The sequence below is a fragment of the Poecilia reticulata genome, chromosome 16, assembly GCF_904066995.2.
Source record: "Poecilia reticulata chromosome 16, P_reticulata-male-v2, whole genome shotgun sequence".
NCBI lineage: Eukaryota > Metazoa > Chordata > Actinopteri > Cyprinodontiformes > Poeciliidae > Poecilia > Poecilia reticulata.
Window position 1 is genome coordinate 2,903,349 of NC_088845.1, and position 12,277 is coordinate 2,915,625.

Sequence of the window (12,277 nt, forward strand, 5' to 3'; positions counted from 1 at the left end):
TGGGGGTTCTGTGGTTTGCCTTGCTGAGTGGATTTCACAATTTGGGTCCCACTTGTTTGGCTTTTAATACTTTGCCATAGTCAGGTGTTGCTAACCATCCAGGCTTCCTGTATGGTCATTTTTCCCCTAGTTCAATGTGGCCTGATTGCTGCATGGTTGATGATGGTGATTATTAGAGCTTGTCATCATCTGTCACCATGGCACCAACAATTGGGCCGCCAAGTTGGTAGTGGAGTATGTTTGTCCTTCAGAAGGGAAAAATTGGGCCAGAATTGCTTCTTTTGTTGGCTGCTGCAATCAAAAGAGGTTGGAGACTGATTAGGTGTCATGGATCCGTCAGCCATGCTTGTCTCTTGTGCTTCATTAGGCTCATCAGTTCTCGGTAAGGAGGATGACCTGGCCGTCTCACTCCGCTTCATGAATTTCGGGACCAGCCCGCCTTCCTCCGACGAAGACTCTGGTTTATCAAGTTTTGTGGAGAACCCGCAGTACTTCTGTGGCATCATCAAGGACAAAGACATGTGTAAGTGCCGGTGCGATTTATGCTCAATAACTATTAAATACATTCGCTCTCATTAGAACTCTGGTTAATTCATTAGTAAATAGTTTCTGAGATGTGTTGAAGGTGTTTAGATGGATTCTCAAGGTGTGTTTTTGTCTGACTGTGTGAACACTCTCAATGCAATCTGCTTATACTTCAGAAGAAATAATGAGTCAAAATGTAAAAAAAAATCACTTTTAGACTTGAAACGAAAAAACATCCTGATCCCTTTTACTCATGATGTCCTTTGTTAGCATTTTGTCCAAGTTATCAGTTATAAAATGTGTTTAGGGTGGTGATTAGCAGCCATATGTGAGTGAAATAATGAAGTGGACATAAATTTGATCAACCCAGGAGCTGGAGAGCTGACCAAGTGGCTGGGCAGAGAGAAGCTGGACCTGTTTGCTTACAGTACTACTAATATTTAGTTCACAAACTAAACATTTGGCTCCAAACAAAATACTTAACTGCTGGCATATTTGGTAAATATTTAACAAATATGCAAATTAACATACCAATAACCAGAATTGCACTATCAAAATAAAAGCAGGGTTTTATGAACCTCTGCATAAACTTCTGTTGCTCTAAATCCGTTGGTAAATGTTTGTGTTGCCATTTAAGCGCCTCATCCTGCTTTTTAAACTGAGATGTTGTAATTGTTGAGAGGAAAAGAAACAATGATGAAGTGAATCAGTCACAGTAGCAGGAGTTTAATTAAAGATTCGCAAGACCCAACTTTTACTTTGGTAGTCCACTTCTGGTTATTGGCAAGTTATTTTTGCATATCAACTAAATATTGAGCTTGCTAAATACATATTTAGTTTGAAACTAAATATTTAGCGAGCCAACTAAGTATTTATTTTGAGGTTAAATATTTAGTTTGCTAACTAAATACTTAACTACAACCTAGATATTTAGCTTGCTATGCTATTAATTATTGTTCCTGTAGTTAGAAATGTTAGTTGCATGTGGTATGTTTTAACATGTTTTAACTTGGACTGGGAGTGAAAGACCGGACCTGTCTGCTTCAGTGGTAACATTTGGCTTCCTCAGGATCAGATACGAAATCCAATGTGGCTCCAATCAGTGATATTAAGTCAATAACCCTACAGTGTTATTGACTTGAAACAATTTTGCAAAGAAGAGTAGATTAAAAAAAATCCCTAATTTACAGGTCTCAGAAATGCTTGAAGGAAGTTGTTGCTGGTTTGGTGGCAAAAACATTCAAGTTATTCACACAGGACTTGGTTGGTTGGGATCAGTTTTTATCTCCTAATAAATTAAATCATCAATTGTAAACATAATCTGAATGAATTTCATAATCTGAAACATTTAACGATGATAAACGTATAACAACAGTTGGGGGATACATCGGTACTTTTCCCCCGTGAGGATGAGGAAGTTTGAAAACATTCGGACATATCAGCTCCAGGCTTTAGCCAGAGTGTAGCTCATGAAAACTTGCTTTGGCTTGGATCGTCAGATCTCAGCAACGGTTCCCTCACAGCTGTGTCTCTCTCTTGTTGTTGCAGGTGTGCAGCACATTAAGCGGCAGGACATTGTGTTGAAGTGGGAGCTAGGTGAAGGAGCGTTCGGCAAAGTCTACCTGGCAGAGTGTGCGAACCTCAGCCCCGACAGCGACAAGATGCTGGTTGCCATTAAGGTGAGGAAATCTTGCGTCGTCCCCTACGCCGCTTCAGAGGCAATTTAACAGCTAATGTGCTCTAAACATCTGCGGCAGCAGTGAAAATGTCAGCCGTTAGTATGTGGTCCGAGCAGAGGAGTCGCCGGGAAAGAGGCTGTTTGTGGTAAAGAAAACAGAAAGTTTCTTTTCCTGCTGCAACAAAGTTACAGTTGGTGTTCAGAAGTCCTGATTCGTCTCTGAATGGCATCCTGGTTCAGAGGATCATTGAAGCAAAAGTGCAGTTGTTTTCTTCCGGACCTGAAAGAAAATACATGGAAGCCTTTTTTTATTTTTTAATAAATTGATTAAAATGTCTAGCAATTTCTTAACAGTAATCCATCTTTTCCAGTTTTCCTGGAGTATAAATGTGACGCTACGTAACGGCTCGTTTCAGGTGAAAAGCTCCTCACCTGAACGTCTTCATGTTTACAGTCAGGACATTAGTTAACAACTTTATACTGTCTTATGTTTTCATTCAGGTGGCACGTAAATTTTGAGCAAACTTTTTCTTTTTAAGTCATCATGCATTGTAGAACATTTTGAACAAAAGTTCCCAATTCCAGTTGAGACTGGATAACTTAGCAATAATAAATTCATAAATTAGTCTTATCTTGCTTTATTTATATCTCTTCAGATATATAGATAAGTACATAACTTCTTTAGGTATAATACCCAGTAAAAGTCGACTTTAACTTCTTCTTTTAAAGCTGTTTCCTGCTCCAGTGCATTGCTGGAATAATACTTGGTGGTTTTAGAGTGAGCCATCGTTGTTAAAAGGCTGTCAGGTGGTTTTATACCCAGCTCATGTTACACCAGGTTAATGAAAACCACACAGGGAAACATTTATACAAGGAGATGATGGAATACGCATCTGCTCTCATTTATCAGTGCATTAATCACACGTAAACTCTTACAATACGTCGTTACTCATCTTCGCCAAGGCGTTGAAAGGCATCATTCTGGGAACGTTCCCTTAATGTTCAGACTGCGTTTCTTCCTATAAATCTTTTAACTACTTTTTAAAAATATTTTAAGAGCTTTCTTGGCTCAGAAACAGGATAAGTTATGGTGAAAAACAGTGCAAGGAACAGAAGGTGATTAAATTTAAATAAGTTCATTTCAACAAATCATATCAATTTAATCGAGCAGTGGTGAAATTGAAATATGTCAGTTTCCCACCAGTTCTGACCGTAGATCACAAACTTTCAGCAGAATTTAAACTTTCTTAGTTTCTTTTATTAATTCCCAAACCGTTTTGCTGATGATCAGGTAATAAAGTCAAAGTGTTCCAGTAATAAAGCCCTGAGGAATCCCAAAGTAAAACAAGTCAAAACAGTAAATATTCTCCAGAGCTGTTTACCCCACCTGAGCTGTCACTGGGGATTGTGTTGCTAATTTATCTTATTTTTTCTTTAGACTTTTTCTTTAGCCTTAAAACTCCATCACTGATTTGTGGCATGTTCTTACACATTTCTATTGCAATTTCACTGAAAAATTATAATTTTCAAGTTAGCTTGCAGCGTTTTAAATACATAGTTTAATCCTAAAATAGGTATTATTCACGCTAAATGTGATAGAAGCCATGTATTCATTTATCTTTCTCATAATTGAATTCACAAAAGTCAACTTATCTGCCAATGACCTGGTAATAAGTGTATGTATTTTCTGTGATAATTCATTCAGACAGTGCACAAAAACACAAAGTAAAAATGCTTAAACTAACCTTTTAAATGATCTTAAAACATAAACACATTCACACTCTCGTGTTATTTGATTGTATTTGAAAAAACACCCTCAAAAAATGATGCTATTAGTGCAAAAGGTCAAGTAATACTATGATGTAACAGAAAGCGTCTTATTGTGGTTGTTTGTTCACAGACTCTGAAGGATGCCAACGAGTCGACGCGGCAGGACTTCCAGCGGGAGGCCGAGCTGCTGACGGTCCTGCAGCATCAACACATCGTGCGTTTCTACGGCGTGTGCACAGACGGCGAGCCGCTGGCCATGGTGTTCGAGTACATGAGACACGGAGACCTCAACCGCTTCCTTCGGTAAGGCCACACATCCCGCCTCTGCAGTGGGCCGCCGAGTCTCCGCCGCCCAAACTGTTGGTCCTCATGCTGCTTAATGTTAGACCCCTAAAAGTACTGGATGAAAGGCAGCAGCAACGCCTTCATGGCAAATGTGTCAGAGAGGGAAAAAGCACAGTAGGGACGTTTCCCAGCAGTAAGTCTGCTCTCACAATACAGGAGCCTGAATCTGAAGCAGCTAAGTGGAACACAGCCATCATGCCTTTCATCATGTACAGTAAGGCTGAGCGGATTGGTGGAATAATAATAATGTCGCTAAATGAATGAAGAAGAAATTAGTCCCCTAACTGTAATCTTTAGGGAAAAAAAGCTCAAAAGAATCTTCTGTGGCTGCAGGTTGAATGTTTTCTGTCTGATCAATGGACTTTTTCACACAAAACATAACTAATAGAGTCACAGTGGATCATTTGGTCCTAACATTTTGAAGCGTTGAAGCAGAAAAGAAACAGAATAAATTAGTTTTAACCATAAAGTTACTTTTTTCTGCCGTTTTAAATTTGATATTTCATGCATTAGCTTTGACATACAGGTGTTTCCACACTTCTCAATAAAATACAGGCTTTTGAAGTCCTTCCTTTGTGGTCAGTGGTTTCTAATTTCACTTTAATTCAGTAGGATTCTTTTTCTGCGTGCAAAATAATAAAAATCAAACATTTCATTATTTTACAGATGAAAACAAACTAGTGCATCCAGACCAAATGAGTGAAACCAAACAATAAAGCTTGTTTTGTCAATTTTAATCTATGTTTAAATGGAAAATTAAGATATTTGTCTTATTGTTTAAAAAGAAAATAATAAAACAGATTCTAAAATATCATCATTGTCTGTTAATTGTGGTTAACCGTGTTGATATACTGTAACATAATCATAAAGTGAAATATTGGTTCATTTTTTTATTTTGAATCCTCTTGATATTTGCTCTAAATTTCCAGGTTAAAAAAATATAAATACACAACTTTAATTTTAGAGGAAATGAGGAGATTGTTTGAAATTTTACTGAAGGCTGTTTCCGTTTTCCAGCTGATTCTTTTCTTCTCTGCAAACGGTCAAACGGCTGATTGCTCTGTCTGTAAATAAGACCTTTAAATTAAAAGTAGGTTTGTCTGAATAGAGGTTTAATTTTTGCAACTTTCCAAAGGCTGTTCGTTTCTTGTTAATTACTACTGAAGGTTCATTTGGGCACAATTGCAAAAAGGAGCTTCATATAAATTGTGTTTTCTTTGCTCTTGTTGCCGTTTCAAAAGTTGAAGCTCCCTGGTTTCTAGCTCTTATTTCTCTTATTTTTCCCTGTCAACTTATCACTGTATCACACACCGGCTCCATTAACATATCAAGCCTTCACGGCTCTAATGTATGTGATTCATGCATTGAGACTCTCCTGCAGGTAATGGCAGGCCCCACGCTGGCGTGGATCCACTCAGGTTCCCTCTGACCGCGTCTTTCAAATGAAACTCTCTGCGTTTCGTCTTTTTCTCAACATAAATAGCTGCTTTAAAAGTTGCTAAAAAAACCACTCAGAAATATGTGATGTTTTTTTGTAATATTCAGATTTTTCTTAAACAGTAGACACAACCTCTGTCCTTGAACAGCAGCATCTATTTATTGTTATTTTGTTCTTGACATCTGGATTTGATTGAGGAAAAACTGGACATTTTTTGCTCTTTTTCAGATTTTTTTAGTTAAATCTGAATGTCCTGAGGAAACGAGTGCATTGATCTGATAATTAGACTGAAAATCTAACAAATATATAAAATATATAATCAGACTAATGTGTGTCTGAATCTGAATTTGTGTCAATTTTGTGTTTTAGCAATGAAGACATGCCAAACACTGGCTGATTTTTTTTCAGATGACCCAGAATAGTTTTGTTAAATAAAATTCTTTGAAAGGAAAAAAAAATGCAAGTTCATTTTTTCTTTGGTTTTCATCAGATTTGTGATTCTTCTGAAGCTTAATCTTTATGAATTTTGGAAATGTTTTTGGGAAAACAAAGCTTTTGTTTGGCACATTTGTGGAAAAAACATTCCCACATGTCTTTGTGTTATTTTGCTTCATTTGTTTTCAAACAAAATTCACTTTACTGCTGAACTCAGGCCACATTTCAATAAAATAAAGCTAGAAAAATATCATTTCTGAGTTTTTTTCTAACCTGCTGATTTTTTTAACCAATTTAAATCTTTTCTTTGTAATGTGTAACATAAAAGAAAAAAAAATATTAAAAGATGATTGATTATTGATAGATGAAAGCATTTGTTGCATTTGATGAATCAGCATCTTCAGTTATCAAGCACTCAGTTCACATCCATAAAGCGAAAATATAAAACTTTAATCGACATAAAAATTAGGACTAAGGGACAATATGTGTATGTATTTGCAGACTTTTTTTTTTTTAAAAAGACAGAAATAGAGAAGAATTGTTGTGATTGTGCAAAAGTGTTTTTCTTAGTTTCCCAGAAGAGCTGTTGACTTCACAGGCTGTCAGGTTTTTATTAAGTTTCATTTTATGGGGGAAGAAACTGCCTCTGCAGGGCCGCCTGAAGCTAAAAGTCTAAACAGACTGTGTCCAGGATGTGTGGGATCAGCAGAAATGTTATCTGCCTTTTTCTCAACCCAAGAACTGTACAAGGAAGGTCAGTCAGAGCCCAGAAAGATCTCAACTCCTCTGAATAATTAGACTCAGTTTATGCTTCAAGGATAGAGTGATGGAATATCATTTTATCTGCTCGGCTCATGTTGGGTTGCATAATGTGAGAGCTAAATAAACCTGAAGCTCCAGGTTGGGATTCAGAACAAGTCAAGGCTGAAGGCAGCGTCATTATTAGCGAAACGGTATTAATATAAATGATAGACTTTAATCTTCAGAAGATTTTTCTGTATTAAGAAACACTGATAAAAAAAAAGAAAAACATTTGAGCAAAAGCAGAAAAGTCTGCTGTAGCTGAACTGATTTATTACCTGAGAGGTCATGCACAAAATGACTTTTTGCTGTTTTACATACTGACAGAAAAGCTTAAATGTTGATAAATGGTTTAGAAAGCAACAGAAGGACTTGAACCAATCAGAGCTCAGTTGGCACCTTGAGAACGTATCGGAGCAGACGGGGTTAAAACAGATCGCACAGGAGACAGACTGGAAATGAAAACACACGCCACCCCTCCGTCCAAAAAAACACACACGTGTGTGTGCATTCACACAGGCTTTTTCTGAGATGTATGTTCAGGGACGGTTCGAAATCACATTTCCAGAAAACAGAGTGGGTGAGTTCTTTGAGAGCCCCCACGGTGCAGCTGCTTTCCCACCCTGCCACCTGCCTGTTAAACTAATAGTGATTGTATAGACAACTTCCTTTGTAATATGGAGAGGAGAGAGATTAGGATGGATGGATGACACATGGAGACACATCAGCTGTGATTTGCTCATTTAGCCAGTTGGATGTCGGAGTGGGTGTTCATGATCCGCAGAAACAACGGCGCGTTAATGAGCTCTGCATCTCTGAATTACATTATTGCAAATCAATTGTGGGCGTATTACAAGCCTCGTGTTTTCTATTAAGCGTCGGCTTTAAATGGCTTTATTGTGGCGCGGCGGTGCTGACCACGTCTGCGGCGCTCCGGGGGCTCGGACTGGATGTGACTGAAAAAGTGTTCAATCTGCAGATTGCTCGCTGAGGTCATTGTCCCTCAGGTGACCCAAGGTTGGTGCCGTAATTACAAATACGCTGAGAGGCCAATCTGAGTGTTTTCATCATCATAAACAGCCAATAGTAGATGAATCAGTACAAGGACCTGCAGGTTCTTCAGCCATGTGGGCCCACATGACCGTGTCTGTATTTATTACGGCTCTCAGATTCTGCTCTTAAAATACAAACATGTAACAGTAGCTATTATGTGTTTTAATATACAGGTTCCCAACGTGCATTGAAGAACAGCTGAGGTGCGTTTGGCAGATTTTGAAAGGAACAACCTTTAAGCAATATTTCTTATGATATTTTTAAATGTCATGTTTTCTTGAGCTATAAGCAGAAAGTCATCAAAAATAATGGAAATAAAGGGTTTAAAACTTCATTCTTTATGTGAATAATCTAAAAATGTTCACTTTTTCTAAATTATTGTAAATCTTTTAAATAAAACGGTTATTTTTACTCATCCATGAGGCTGAGTGAAGTTGTCCCTCTCACCTTTTTCAAATGAAATGAAGCAGCAACTCCCCCATTCAGCTCCTTCAGACTAGCCGACAGCAATTAGCAAGATGGCAGAGCTACTAATCAGTGAAACTCTGATTAAAAACATTGATATAGGAGCGATGCTGTGATGACTTCCTGAAGTCGGACTTTCAGACCCAGTTTCAAGGCGCTAAATTACAAAGTCACATTTCTTTTAGTCATATTTGATATAAATAGCATTTATATAGCAACTGAAGTTAACAGTTGACATTACTAAACATTTCTGCCGATTTAAACAACTAACATAACCTGTCTTCTGCGTTTCCCCCCACAGAGCTCACGGGCCGGACGCTCGGATCCTGGAGGAGTCCAAGTTGCCCGCGCTGGGGCAGCTGACTCTGCCCCAGATGCTGCAGATCGCCGCCCAGATCGCCTCAGGCATGGTTTACCTGGCGTCGCTGCACTTCGTCCACCGCGACCTGGCCACACGCAACTGTCTGGTGGGAGAAGGCCTGGTGGTGAAAATCGGAGACTTCGGTATGTCCAGGGACATCTACAGCACAGACTACTACCGGGTACGTGTCTGGAGGTCCACCATCATTTTAGCCGGTTCTGTTTATATTTCTTCTGTGCGGTTAAGTGTTTTGTTGGATGGTTCGTCCTCCATCCTCAGGTTGGTGGACGTACGATGCTGCCGATCCGCTGGATGCCCCCGGAGAGCATCATGTACAGGAAGTTTACAACGGAGAGCGACATCTGGAGCTTCGGAGTCGTTCTTTGGGAAATCTTCACCTACGGCAAACAGCCCTGGTACCAGCTGTCCAACAGTGAGGTACATAAACTGCTTCTTAGTGGAACATTTTACTTTTAATGTTCAGTTTGGTGGAATATAAATTATTTTCAGTTCTTACTGACAACTCTAAAGGTGGTCTGAGTGTGTTGCTCTGATTTTGATAAAAACAGGAAATTGCTGCTCGGATGACGGTAGCAGTATTTTAGTTTATCCCTAAAAGAAGTGAAAAAATCTCCAGTAAAACCAGTAACCACATACTGTTTTAGGGTTTTTCCCCCTTAAACCAGTTGCTGTTCCAAACTACTGATGGTGTTTTTTATGTTTCCAGAGGTAAGACACCAAATCTGGCACAATAACTGGTTCTCACTTAGCTAGGTTGGAGTAAAGATCCACTTTTGATCAGGAAGTTTGACACGGTTGATGGGATCCTAAAACTGTTACACATTAAGACAGAGCTCACAAATAAAACATCCACAGTCTTCCTCTCTGGGTTCAGCCAATCAGCATCTGGGAAAATGAATCGAGCTCCTGGATTGGCTGGTCTGGACTAGCCAATGTCGTGTCACGTAGCATTTTATAGGCAACTCAGCTTCAAAAGCTGGATTTTTATTTATTTACTTTGAACATGGTAGCAGTATAAAATAGCATAGATATAAACAAAGAATACAAAAGAGATATTTTCGTATCACAATAATCTTAACATGCTCAAAAAGGAGAAAGGAAGTACAAAAAATAAACGTATGAACTCCATAAACTCATACTATACTATGTTTTCAGATTATTATTATTATTATTATTATTAAATTTGGGCTGCACAGTGGCGCAGTTGGTAGAGCTGTTGCTTTGCAGCAAGAAGGTTCTGGGTTCGATTCCCGGCCTGGGGTCTTTCTGCATGGAGTCTCCATGTTCTCCCTGTGCATGCGTGAATTTTCTCCAGGTACTCTAGTTTCCTCCCACGATCCAAAAACATGACTGTCAGGTTAACTGGCCTTTCCAAATTGCCCCTAGGTGTGAGTGTGTGTGTGCCTGGTTGTGTGTCTCTGTGTTGTCCTGCGACAGACTGGCGACCTGTCCAGGGTGACCCCGCCTCTCGCCCGGTACACTAGCTGGAGATGGGCGCCAGCAACCCTCCTGACCCCACTGAGGGACAAGGGTGCAAGAAAATGGATGGATGGGTTATTAAATTTAAAAAAAAGGACAAAAGTTAATTAATTTTCCATTTTGTCTGTTGTTGTTTTTTTGCCATGGACTCACCAAACACACACGTCTAAATATATACACTTTAAATGATGTATTTAAGAAAACAAATAGATTGAAATAGGTGAGTCTGGAGTTAAGTTGCCCAAAAAAATCCACAAATAGGCAGGAGTTACCTGAATTGTCAAAAGGTATTTATTCACTTTGCAGTAATCTCTCCTCCTTAACAAGAACATGGTGATGGTGGAAATAAAAAACTGTTTTAACTGGAAGAATCGTCCCATAGAGTCATTCTCAGTGCCTGTAATGACTCCATAAACTCTACTGTGCGTGTTTTGATTTGAATTAATCAAATTATTATATTTTAAATGAACTTTTCAACTCATATCAGCTCAGATACCCGAGTCTGGATTGTTTATGTCTCATCGTTTTACCTGTCAGCCCTTGCAGCCTTACATATTCTGCACTCTTGAGCTAATCAATAAGTTCATAGTAATTAAGGGCGGTCCAGTCTGGCCTTTTCAGCTTAAGCACCAAGAAGTGGGTCTCCACTGTGACCGCAGCGCTGCTATTACAGGCCAGGAGCTGCTCTTCTTTCCAGAGAAGGGTGGATCACTTTTCCTCTGCGCTCGATTCTAATCTCATTTGCTTCATTTTTGCCCTATGCCAATAAGGTGTAACCTCATTATCCTAATCTGTCTCGCCTGGTGAGGGACAGGTGAAATTATCATGCTGCCTAAATACTGAGCGGCGGAGATAAATCACCCCAACCTGACGTGGCGGCAGCAGGCATTTCAGCGGCTCGTTAGGAGTCTCGGTGTTCAGCCGTGACTGACTGACGACTCATCTTGGTGTGAAGTGGCTCTGGCGTCTTCTGCTCACTTAATCAGGCAAAGGTTAACGGCAGTAAAAAGAGTCGGGTGGAGATCCTCCTCCACAGCGCTGTGAGCTGCACCGGTCTCTGCAGACATCGCTGGCTGCTTGTTCACATTTTGGCTGCTTCCGATTGTCCCAGACGTCGCTGCTAATGGACACAGATCTGTACAGAGTGATGCTGCTTTTAAAGATTAAAACTGGTGAGGCAGGATGTCTGGATTCAGAAAGTTTACCGAGTTTGCTGCAGAGGATCACAGTTAAGTTACACTGTTGCGTTTCTCAGCACTTTATACAGAACAGAGGATTGACTGTATTTAAATTTGCTATTCGGCACAATTCAGTTTATTTTAGGGACTTTAATACATAAGTTTTGATTTACTAATTCTATAGATTTCAACACAATTAATAGCATTTTTTTTTGTTACAAAATTCAGAGGTGGAACCTTTGTTGCGTGTTTCTGGTACCGTGAATTTGATGCACAACCAACATCCTCATGGAATAAAGAGCAAAAACTATTGTTGTGTTCAAGTTGTGCTAACAGGAATTAGCCTATCAGCTAAGCTATTCAAGCCTAAAATAGCATCTCAATGCTAAACATGTAGCAGCAGCAGCGACGTTGAATGGGTGTAATGGCACTTTTCACCAATCTGACATTAACTAATATCTTTGTATTGACCTCATATATCTATTTACTCAATAATTTAGCAGCAAAAAGGGTTTTTGAATTGAAAATTGTTACTTATTTTGTCCACAGTTGTTGATTGCAAAGGTTTGGTTAAACATTTTAAATGAGTCCCACCACTAGTTTATTTTTATGGCACAATTTCACAACAAATGATCTTAAACCACTGCAGAAACCCTTTTTGTAAGAATGTTGCAACAGTAGAAAGGAGCAACTTTTAAAATACACAGAGTTACAGAAGCAATATCTCC

At 39.1% G+C, this 12,277-nt stretch overlaps 1 protein-coding gene across 8 annotated transcripts in view; it reads left to right on the forward strand.

The window, feature by feature from the left end:
* Positions 1–12,277, forward strand: part of ntrk1 (neurotrophic tyrosine kinase, receptor, type 1) — a 45,865-nt gene that overhangs the window by 28,542 nt on the left and 5,046 nt on the right. For all 8 annotated transcript variants that reach the window (XM_081616891.1, XM_081616889.1, XM_081616890.1 and 5 more), the window contains 5 exons: positions 368–523; positions 2,074–2,204; positions 4,104–4,276; positions 8,812–9,052; positions 9,151–9,309. In XM_081616891.1, the coding sequence (XP_081473017.1) occupies positions 368–523; positions 2,074–2,204; positions 4,104–4,276; positions 8,812–9,052; positions 9,151–9,309 (860 nt within the window). The remainder of the gene's footprint in view (positions 1–367; positions 524–2,073; positions 2,205–4,103; positions 4,277–8,811; positions 9,053–9,150; positions 9,310–12,277) is intronic.